This window comes from Heteronotia binoei, unplaced genomic scaffold (assembly GCF_032191835.1).
Source record: "Heteronotia binoei isolate CCM8104 ecotype False Entrance Well unplaced genomic scaffold, APGP_CSIRO_Hbin_v1 ptg000323l, whole genome shotgun sequence".
Classification (NCBI taxonomy): Eukaryota; Metazoa; Chordata; class Lepidosauria; order Squamata; family Gekkonidae; genus Heteronotia; species Heteronotia binoei.
Window position 1 is genome coordinate 1,178,029 of NW_026800017.1, and position 12,017 is coordinate 1,190,045.

General features: G+C 40.0%; 1 protein-coding gene across 11 annotated transcripts in view; it reads right to left on the minus strand.

Annotated features, from left to right (window-relative positions):
* Positions 1-1,566: 1,566 nt before the first annotated feature.
* Positions 1,567-12,017, minus strand: part of LOC132590597 (ankyrin repeat domain-containing protein 6-like) — a 108,090-nt gene continuing 97,639 nt past the window's right edge. For 10 of the 11 annotated variants that reach the window (XM_060263547.1, XM_060263552.1, XM_060263546.1 and 7 more), the window contains 4 exons: positions 10,059-10,211; positions 8,824-8,937; positions 5,840-6,167; positions 1,567-2,518 (listed from right to left, as the gene is read on the minus strand). In XM_060263547.1, coding sequence (XP_060119530.1) covers positions 1,956-2,518; positions 5,840-6,167; positions 8,824-8,937; positions 10,059-10,211 — 1,158 coding nt within the window. In that variant the 3' untranslated portion in view covers positions 1,567-1,955. The remainder of the gene's footprint in view (positions 2,519-5,839; positions 6,168-8,823; positions 8,938-10,058; positions 10,212-12,017) is intronic. The other variant, XM_060263545.1, reaches the window with a different exon arrangement.

Here is a 12,017-nt window from a genome sequence, read left to right on the forward strand (position 1 = left end):
AAAATGCAGGTTTTAAGCCTGAGTATGCTAAAAGATGAGTCATACGATTACAAACGCAGTGAAGACGGCTTGCAGGAAGATATGCCTATCTTCTCTATTCTCCATAATCATTTTATTGATCAAAAATGGTCTACATGCTGAAAGTATATTCTGCCACACTAACTGACCTTTTAGTAATAGGTATAGGGAGGGGTTGCAAACACAGAAGAAGACAGAAACAGGATACAGGATGAACTTGACAGGCTAGAAAACGGCTAAAATAAATAAAATGAATTTTAAGAGGGATAAATGTAAAGTTCTGCATTTAGGTAGGAAAAATCCAATGCATGGATATAGGATGGGGGAGACTTGTCTTAGCAGTAGTATGTGCAAAAAGGATCTAGGGGTCTTAGTAGATCATATGCTGAACATGAGTCAACAGTGTGATGTGGTGGCTAAAAAGGCAAATGCAATTTTGGGCTATATCAACAGAAGTATAGTGTCCAGATCACGTGATGTGATAGTATCACTTTACTCTGCTCTGGTAAGACCTCACCTGGAGTATTGTGTTCAGTTTTGGGCACCACAGTTTAAGAAGGATATAGACAAGCCGGAACGGGTCCAGAGGAGGGTGATGAAGATGGTGAGGGGTCTGGAGACCAAGTCCTATGAGGAAAGGTTGAAGGAGCTGGGCATATTTAGCCTGGAGAGGAGGCAGCTGAGAGGTGATATGATCACCATCTTCAAGTACTTGAAAGGCTATCATATAGAGGATGGTGTGGAATTGTTTTCTGTGGCCCCGGAAGGTAGGACCAGAACCAGTGGGTTGAAATTAAATCAAAATAGTTTCCAACTCAACATCAGGAAGAACTTCCTGACGGTTAAGAGTGATTGCTCAGTGGAACAGGCTTCCTCGGGAGGTGGTGGGCTCTCCTTCCTTGGAGGTTTTTAAACAGAAGCTAGATGGCCATCTGACAGCAATGAAGATCCTGTGAATTTAGGGGGAGGTGTTCGTGAGTTTTCTGCATTGTGCAGGGGGTTGGACTAGATGACCCTAGAGGTCCCTTCCAATTCTATGATTCTATAGCCTAACAAGACGTGCTTCACAATTATTCAGCATGTGCGCTCAGACGTACAAATATGCATGTTAACATACGGTAAGCCAAATTCCAAAGAAAGACATATGTATGGAATGACTCTATCTTATAACATGAAAAGATAGTTTCATGAAATTATTGCAAATTGGTTTCCATATTTTGATTAACATTTGAAAGGGATGTCAGGGATCCGATAAGAGTGCTTCAGAGGTCAGATCCAGCCTCACATTACCATCATTATTTTACCATCAAATTACCATCATTATTTTAGGACATGGTTTTCAGGAATTTATAGTTAGGTCTAGTTTCATATGAATGTAATCACCCAACCAACAGGCTAGGGATATGTGCACGAAAGGAAGTTTTAATACACACACACATGTGGCCCATAGAAGACATCATGGGATTCATAAAATGGCAGTTTACAGCTATACAGGAATAAGAGGTAGCCTTGGTTTTTTAAAAAAAAGAATACATAGTTTAAACGGAATAGCAAGAGAATGCTATTTTTAATGTATAAAACAATTTCACAAATTGGGGAGGGGAAAAAGAGGGGCTGGTGTCATTCATCACTACAGTGATCACCACATTGGCACTGATGGGTGATACAACTACATTCTCTACAGGATGATTATCACTACTGGTATAGTATTTGGGGATGATTTTTTTTTCCAGCTAGGAAAAAAATGAAGTATCCCCACAACAGAAGTGCTACGCTGAGGAAGGAGATACAGATTCCTTTGCAATAACTCTTCAGTTACTGGATGAACAGACCACCTGAACAGGTATGAATCCAACAAGTGTGGTACAGCTTGTCCCTTTCCAAAATTAGCTTAATTGCTGTTTGTAAAAATATAATGTGTCTTTCATGGTCACAGACTAATTTTCTTTTTGCGCCTTAGTCCTTAACTTATGAAGTTCCTCTTCCAAACTTTTAATGTGTTCTTTAAGGGCTGCTTTATCTTCCTGGGCTTTCTCGTCAGCTTGTTTCCGAGCTTCCTCAATCTTCCTTTCATACCACTTCTCCATCTGACACGAAACAGCCTCAAAGAAATACTGTGTGATTTCCAGTGCCTGAGAAGTGCTTCCAAGCTGAGGGCTGGGCTGGTTTCCTTCAGGTATAGCAAGCGGCTGCTGGTGCTGCACAGGGTGAGCTGCCACATGTTGGTGGGGCCTGTGCTTCAACTGACCACTTCTGCCTGATTTCTTTGTTTGAGTTCCTCTGTCCACACAGTAGCTACTCTGTGACTCCAGCTTTATACATTCAGCAGAGGCCTGTGAAACAGTTTGAACTTTAACATGCCTTAATTTGGAACCTGAGTACTCAGACAATGGCAATTCCTGTTGCAGTCTGCTGTAACCTCCTTTGTCCTTAGGCCTCACAACTTGAGGAGATGCTGCAGAAGGAGTAGGGCCAGCAGTCACTACCTGGTGCTCTGTTCCTTTAAAAAAGGGGGACAGGGAGTTCAATTAGTATTGTGTTAAGGTACAACCCTATGAAAAAGCAGATACCTTCATTAAGGAAGGACAAGGGGCTTCTTTACAGACGCAAATTGATCCATAAATGACTGCACTATCAAGTGAAGACCTGCATCTAATCAGAACCAGAGCTTTTGTCACCTCAGATGCAGTACTTTATAATGGAACAAAATTGATAATTCAGCTCTCCATTATCAAATCATTCAAAACCAAAATAAAACATGTGAGAGCGAGCCCAGAATGTCCCATCTACACTAACACGGGCATTCTCAAATGGCAGGCTGAGATCAGGGTATAAGGCCAACACAGCTAGCCTTACCCAGAAAGAAAGAGTCAAGTTTCCTAGAATGGGCTAATTTGGACTGCCCTAATACAACCTGCACGATACAAGCTCCGTCACCAAAAAACACTAATCACAGTTAACAATCACTTTAACAATCCTAGTTGCTTTTAAGTTTCCCATTCAGATCATTTTCCTTTAACTATGTTAAAATGAATATCCAGTGGGCAGATGGCTATAATAAGTACCTAATAATCCTTCCAAAATTCTATTAATTTCAAGGACATTAGTGCACAGCTGGTACTGGGAAGCACTGGTTACTCCACAAAGCTATCTCCTGCTCCAAAGGCATTGAAGAATATCTAGAAGAGCAGGATCATTTTAGTAAATCCCTGACAATTTGAATGATAGTTTCTTTTAAATTTTTTGTGGCAACTGAAGTACTGATTTGGTGAGGGAGAAGTTAAGTAGGAACATTTTATATGCAATGCCCTAAGCAGGGCTGGCTCTAGACTATCTGGCACCCTAAGTAAGGCTAACTTCTGGTGCCTCCCTCCCTGCACTGATAATGTCACCAGGTCACATGGGCAGCACCAAATTTGGCACCCCAGAAGGCTGGCACCCTAGGCAATTGCCTAGCTTGCCTAGTTTCAGGGCCAGCCCTGGCCCTAAACAAGGGATCAGGATACACACAACACCAGGGAAGAAGTAAAAGTCAAAGCCAAAGGGTGCCATTGAAGATTTAATATTAAAATTCCCTTTGACAGTTAAAAATATGATATAAAATCACCACTGCACTTTAAAATTCTTCCTTGTGATTTCTTTTTCCACATAACTTCTCATCCTGGTGAAGCAAAGGAGCTGTGACTGAAGGAGAAGTTTTGTCTGATCATTTAAAAAATCCCCTCCCCTCCAGAAAGATTCTCAATCCACATTGGGAATTTTACCTCATATTTTTAACTGCAAATTGAAATTTCACATTCAGCCTTTTATAGTACTTTTGATATTACATTTGGCTTACTTGTTACATTAAACATACAAACTAAAATATCCTGATCTTTCTGTCCTCAGGGAAAGTTACTATGATGAAAGCACTATCACAATTTATTCACAGCTGCATGCTCCAACAGAAGTAGAGATCTAAGGGGCAGGGACACTTAGGAAATGACAGTTCAAAAAGAATGATTAGCAGTGCTTTTTTTGTAGAAAAGCTCAGCAGGAGCTTATTTGCATATTAGACCACCTGGCCTGGGAGTATGTGGCTGCCACATGGCAGGTTGGGCCAGCCAGAGCCCTGGTCAGCCCAGATAGAGCTCCACTCCTGTGGGCTCTGACAGGGGGGAAAAGCCCTGGTGATTACTAAATAAATATTTTTGAACATTTTTTGGGGGGGGAGACTTAATTTTAGTCCATGCTTAGACACTTAGACACACTTGGAAGTTAGCAGAAAGCTAGTTTACCCCATGTTGATGTCCTGTTGGCTACCCTAGTTGATGAACTACTATGTTCAGGTGGGTAGCTGTGTTCGTCAGAAGAGATAAGACAAAGTTGAGTCCAGTGGCACCTTTAAAACGAACAAAGTTCAATTCTGGGTATAAGCTTCTGAGCACATGCACACGAATGCTTATACATGGAATTTAACTTTGTTAGCCTTAAAGGTGCCACTGGACTCCAACTTTTAACTACTATGTTTTAGTGTCTTTGCAACTTGTTGCTTTGCCAGATATCTTAAGTCCAATATTTTATTTTAATATTTTAAATATTTTAAACTGAAGTTTGTTTCAATCTTACTAAACCATGGTTTAATAATGATAAAGAATTCTGGTTTTTAGGCAAGAAACAAACTCACACAGACATCAAAGCAATCTGAAACTAGATTAAGAATTTCCAGAGCCCAGAGGCCTGTGCTCTGTGATTAATAGGAGTCAGAAGGGACTGAATGAGCCCTACAACCATTCTCATCATGGATAAATTTCAGCTTGTTCATGAAGTCTGAATGCACATCGAAATTACAATAAGCAAATAAAGCAAACAAGAATTTTTCCCATATTATTTCTGAGGGTGGGCAGAAAAACGATGCTGTATAAGGGTTTATCTAAAGCCAATCTGTGTTTTCAGAACTGAAATGAAATTTGAACTGGAGGTTTCCCTAATAATTCTTTTTTTTCAGTGCCACATTACAGAGTAGATAATTGAAGACAATGTGCATCAAGATCTTCCTCTGCCAGTTACTGAAGTACTAATCTGAAATAATTACATTCTGTGTGGAAGAACAAATGATGGCAGAGTGAGACGGGGATATTACTTACTATCAAATGGAAATTCTTCAGGTGGAATTTGTTGCTGTGTCAGATCCCTTGCCATTTTAGCATATGTGTTTCATGTATGTTAGGAGGAGGGAAAGGAATATGCTTGCTTGCTTTTGCTATACTTTCACTTTGTAATTCACAGAAGTAAAAATTTCTGCCTTGCAGGCTGGTACGCCAAGGTCATGTTATCTGTCTGCAAAGACAGCACAGCTACTCATTGTCTGCTATGTGAAACACTCTGATGGGAAACATTTCATATTATTTACACGGGCTTTTGCACTGTAGTTTAGGTGGGCTTCTTAATGGCCCTAGATAAGGTATATAAGACTGGTCACCGCACAGGTGATCCAGTTCTGACACTAACTCAGATGCCTGCCATCCATCCATCCATCCATCCATCCATCCATCCATCCATCCATCCATCTTTCTGAATAAGTTGCCAGTCTCCTTAATTGAGGATAGTCCCAGAGCTGACACATACATTTTGTTGTAAATCTTAGGGACATTTAAAATTCAACATCACTCCATTTGTGGGGGGTAGGCTTAGTTTCAGTAAAGGAAGGCCTAAAGGATTATGCCAAAAGATAATGGAAACAGCAATATCTGTGCCTCTCAAGTGTAAGAGGACCTGTATTATTTTTGCTACAATCAACTAGCACACCAAACACTCTGGAAAATTGCTCACAAGGAAATACCTGATGTGCTGGCTTGTTGAACGACAAAATATTGCTTCCCAAAGCTTTGTTCTGTCGTCTGCACTTGACTCCTACTTGTATCTTCTGAAAGACTATTCTGAAGAGCAATGCAAGAATGCTGGTGTGAATCGTCTGACTGCAGTGGAGTCTGGCTCGTTTTACAGTCCTTTGTACTATGAAGATTTTCCGTATCCAGGGTTTCAGTGAGAGATTCACATGTGGACTGCATTGATTTTGGTCTTGAAGATCTAGAATCTCCAGAAAGCTTCAGTTCCAGATTCTGAATTTTTAACATGCACCATGCTTTCAAATCCCCCACCAATGAAACCTGCAAGAAAAATCCACATTGATGTCAAGGTATAGCAACTGCCGTCTTCCTGAATTTCCCACTGCTCAAGGGAGGTGTTTTTCCAGCCCCATCTAAAGTTATTTATTTGGAAGTAAAACTCACCAAGTTCAATAGGACTTACTTCCTAGTACAGTTGCTCAGAATTACTACCTTAATTTAATGCATATTTTGCTTATAATATAAAAGGCCACTACGGTAATGGCACCTTTGCACAATCAACCCAAACATTTATGCCAACTATTAGCCTGAAACACTGTAGAAACACTGTAATTTGTTACCATGTTCCTGAGCCACAGCCGATTCAGCAATCAGACTGTAAGTGCTGCTGCAGCAAGACTTGAAATTCCTTTAAGATAGTGCTTACTGGACCAAACAAAGAGATGTGTGGCACTACAGTTGTATTACTGCTCTATTCTGTCCATGAAAATTTTCTGCTCCCAGCTTAACTGGGACTTTGTTTTCATTCTGAACACCTGTTCATTAATACAAAGAGTTTTGATTTTTAGGTCTCAAACCACAAGTTCTTACCAGAGAGCATTTGTGAAATGTCCTGATATACATCTCCCTCAAGATTGAAAGAAACTGATGTTTTAGAACCTACCCACTACCCTGTGACAGAAAATGGGTTATCTTCAAATTCACCTGATGGCTACTCAGAATGGAACTGGCTTTTGGATCTGAAAGGCTTAAATAAAGAATTATGATGCTGAGAGAGTTATTTCCCTTACAAACAGCAAAGTATGTTGGACAGCAGTTTGGAGAGAGAGCACCAGTTGCAATGAACCAGACTTTTGGTGATACTGGGAAGAAACAATGATTTGAAGAATCACTTGGAGTCTCAGAGCAGCTTACAGTCTCCTTTCCCTTCCCATCTCCACAACAGACACCCTGTGAGGTAGGTGGAACTGAAAAATCTGACAGAACCTTTCCTTCCAGAACAGGTCTCACAGAGTTATGACTGACCCCATGTCACTCCAGCAGAACCCGGTTCTCTCAGATAAGAGTCCACGCACTTAATCACTACACCAAACTGGCTCCCTTTGGATTACCTGTTGGTAATGACCAAGAAGTTGATAAACTTCTTAATGCAAATCAATCAAATGAGACAGCTTTTAAGTAAAGTGGATTCTTTATTATCTATTATGTATGCACTAAGACCAGTATTATGCCAGCAGCACCAGATCACCAAGGTTCAGAGGAAGGAGATGCAATTCATTTGAACAGTCTGGAATTCTTTGAATTACTTTGTGGCTTTCTTTTTAAGGGCTCTGCTTTTTTTAAGCAATAAACAAATAATGCAAAGAAATCTTCTTAGGCAAGAAAAAGGGATGCCCAAAACAGATATATCTACACATGAGTAACTGATACTTGAATAATGATCAGCTCATTCCAGGTTATCTTGGATCTGCTCTTCAGCAGATTTCTCTCATTTCCATAGCTGTCCAAAGGAAGACATTGGATTAATCTATGCAAACACTGTGTGATAGTAGCCACTGCTATGACTGGATGAGCAGTGGCAACCAAAGTCAGACAATCAAAGTAGTAAACAAAGGCAATTTTTTTTTACTGTAACTAGAAATCCCTTCTAACTAAAAACATTAGGTCACAATTTTAAAAGTATTCTTCCAATGTGAAGAAAAACTGAATAATGCCCCCAATTTTGGCTCAAGAAGATGGTTCTCTTATCTTCTATAACATCAAAATAAAGCAGTCTGGAAGAAAAATCAGTTCTGTTCAGCAAGTACATTCTGAACTAATGTATTAGGCGGGCAGCGTATTTTCATTAGAAATCATTGGCTCTTCTTTCTTTAGAAACCTTCTGGATATTTCTGCCTTTGTCCATGCACAGTAGTGCAGAAATCACTCTTGGAAAAGGTCTTTGGGCCACACAACTCTATGAACTAAAAAAATCAGGAAAACATGTGCCAAACTAATTGTAGAAATTGGTTTTGTTGAGCACTGGACTCTAACTGAACCACAAAAAAGCTATGTTGGGAAGTTTTTTAGGATCTAGATTTATGATAAACTGTAGATTTTATAGAATTTTGTTATTATACATCATCATTTCCCTCTGCTAAACTTCACCAGAGAAGTGAAATTCCACTAGACTGCTCCATTATTTCTACAGTCATCATTGGCTAATAGGCATAAAGAAGAAAAAAAACAGAATAAATAGAATTGTGAAAATCCTGTGTTGCATTTGTTAAACTCAATATTATCAATTTTATTATGTTAGCATGAAAACGAGACCATTCCCCTCTTATTTTGTTGATGTATCTGTGTTTCCACTTTCTTCTTTCTGTTATGGGCAATGTCTGATGGAAATGAACTTGAAATTACCACAGCAAAAAGTATATCACTACCAGTTACTTCTGCCATTAATGGTCATTGTGCTTAGCTTGTGCATACCTTGTACAGATCCAATTTTTGCACAGAAATATCACAAAGTAACATCTTGCATCTCATCACCTTTTAGCCCCACAGCCTGCATGTATATATGAGGTCAAGACTTCATACATCTGACAAACTGGGCTCTATCTCACAAACGTATTTTACAATGAACGGGTGAATCTTTAGGGTACTGTAGATACCCCTCACTAAAGTCACTACACTAAATATTTATTTGTTAACCTACCTGCCGCTTCTCCCCTTCACTTCTTTCCAACTCAGCATGCTGCTGAAGGCGATGAAGGCACTCTGTCCTTTCTGCTGACAATCTCTCAGCCATCAGTTTGTCTAAAACACGGAGCTGTAATAGAACAGTTCAGCAAAAGTGACACAAATGCTTAAACTGACTCATCACATTTCTTTACTTAGCAAAATTCCCAGTTGCCAGCTCTTTTATTTCAACTTACTTTACTAATGATAAAACTAGATCTAATCAGGAATCAGTCTATCAGGATATTCATTAAACAACACAATTGTGATGGGGGGGGGCGGTTGGAATCTTTCTAAAAATTTCATGTACTGCAATCATTCCATTTCCCAGCTGGCATATAGCTAGTCAGGGCTTTTTTTTTTTGTACAAAAGCCCAGCAGGAACCCATTTGCCTACTAGGCCAAACCCCCTGATATCACCATTGTTTCACACAGGGCTTTTTGGTAGAAAAAGCCCAGTAGCAACACATTTGCATATCAGGCCACATCCCCTGATGCCAAGCCAGCCAGAACTGCATTCCTGTACTCGCCTGCTAAAAAAAAAAAAAAGCCCTGTAGCTAGAGGGTTAAACAGTGAACAAACCAATTTACTTCCATGGTCAAAGAAGACTATGCTTTAAAAGGCATTATTTTCTTTCCAAGGCCTACACTGCAATAATGAACCTTGAACAGATTTAAGATGTAAACTAGAGAAGTAAGAAGAGGCCCATGATACATATTATGTCACCAGGGGGAGGCTGGCATGGAATGGCTTCCATATTGGAGCACTATGCTATGAAGAGTTTTCAAGTTACTAACCATCTGTCCCAAAAAAGTCTCCCAACGGTGCCATTGTAGGCAATCCATGGAACAGCCACATGGGGCCTTTAGCCCTTTTCACACATTCTAAAGAGACAACATATGGGGGAATCATCAGGATCATGGTGGCAGGATTTCCCCTTCCACTTGTGAATGCCCTGGAACACGGCGGGTTCCTGATCAAGCAAAGGCCTACATGCCTACATCTCTAGGTTGCATACGTATGACAAAATGAACATGGTATAAGAGAGAATTTGTCACTGCAATGTCACTCCTTCCCAACCCCTTAGAATGTCTGCAGATGTTTCAAGCAGCTTCCATATCACAGTTACTATAAGCAGATGAGCCCTCACTCTGCAAGTGGAATGTTCCAGACATTTACAGAAATGCCTTATCTTTGAGATGCTGATTTACCTGATGCTGTGTTTTGTTTTCCATCTGTCCTAGTTTGCTATTCATTTTATCCTGCACGGTCACAAATTCAGCTTTTATTTCTTCCATAGCTGCTGCAAGTTGATTCTCTACTTTATTTATCAGTGGCTCACAACGGCATCCATTTATTGGGGCCTGTGAAGAAATGAACAACTGTGACACCTACCCCTCTGTGCTGGAAAAATATATATCTTCACAAGTTCAGCTGCCTAAGAGTACAAGAAAAGGAACAATAGCACAATGTCTATTGTTCATTCAATAACCCCTTGGGAATACAGGAAGAAAATAATCAAGATGATGACAACATATATATATATATATCAGTCACCAGTAGAATCTGAAAATAAGTAGGTCAACCTATGAGCTCAGAACCCATACTTTGCATTTCTTTTTAATTAGAGTGACAAAAATGTTAAGTGCTTTGAAGAGTCAAGGCTGTAGCCAATATTTCAAAAATATTTCTGCTGCTGTGAGTTTAAACTAGAGGCAGGACTACTTCACATTTATGGCAGGTTAATGGATTCACAGTTATGACCTGTACTCTGTGAAATCTCATTAAAGCAGTACCATCAAAACTTCTCTAGCTCAGCATTCTTTTAAACAGAAATGCAAAACAAAAGTATTAGTATTACTCATAACACTCATTGGGAACATAAGCTCTTTAGAACAAAGACTCTCTTTATCCTGCAAAAATATATCTTACTATTAGAAATATATCAATATGTTCCAAAGCAGATGCTAGAAATTTCCTTGAAGAAACTGTATTCTTCATAATGACAAAACATAAAAAGATACAATATCCAAGACAAGCCCCCCCCCTCAGAAATAAGATTACAATTTTATCTAATATGAAGAAAAGCAGAACATGCTGGTATTTGTATAATAACATAAATATAACAATGACCATTATAATGAATGCAATAATGTATATTTTTTATAAAATTAAATCCAATAAAAAGGGTTTGTGTAGAGTAGAAGACTTAGGGACATCAGAATTACAATTTGCAATCTTTAGTTTACATAGACTTTTTGTTTTAATAGGAATCTATCTTTATTAGTACTAGCAATTTTTAATTTTTAATCATTCATGCTTGGACAGGGGACTACCTTTACCTTTGATAACTGTTTAACCATGATGGCACAAGTTTATATAATGAAGGCCTGTCTTCCTCAAAATAATGAAAGTTAAGTTATCCATCACTTCCTTGACTGCACTGAAGATCCTTTCCAGTCTTATTTCCTCAAGACTGGAAAGGATCTTCAGTGCAGTCAAGGAAGTGATGGATAACTCGTCCTTCATTATTTTGAGGAAGACAGGTCTTCATTATATAAACTTGTGCCATCATGGTTAAACAGTTATAAAAAGTAAAGACAGTCCCCTGTGCAAGCATCGAGTCATTAACCACCCATGAGGTCTGTCATGCCTGCCCCTGACCCAGCACCTGCTAGCTCAGAGCAGGCGCCTTTAACAGCCTTGGACGTAAGTCCTGAGGAGGCAAGCCGGCAGCAGGAGCCACCAGGAACTGATCAGGCCACGCCGGGCCCCAGCTCATCCCCTCCTGAATCTCCACCACCTGTTAGCCGGCTCCGTGAAAGGAGACGGCAGGAGATTAGAAACAGAAGGAGTGAAGCACGCATGCGGGGGAGAAGAGATCTAAGCCTGGCATACTAATGGGTTAACAAGCCAGCACAGTATATCTGCAATCCTGGCCCTTTGGCAAACTGTGCTGGCAACGAACGATCCTCCTGGGACGTGACCACGCTCTGCACCCTCTTGACTCCTGTGAGAACCCGCATATTTCTGACCCGGCTTGAACCTTGGACCTCGGAACTCTGGACTGTGACTCTGCTCTGTGGACTTGCTTTGGTAATTTGACTTCATTCGGCTTTGCTCTCTCTGGTTACCCGACCCTCGGCATTCCTGTGTTTATGCTCTCTGTC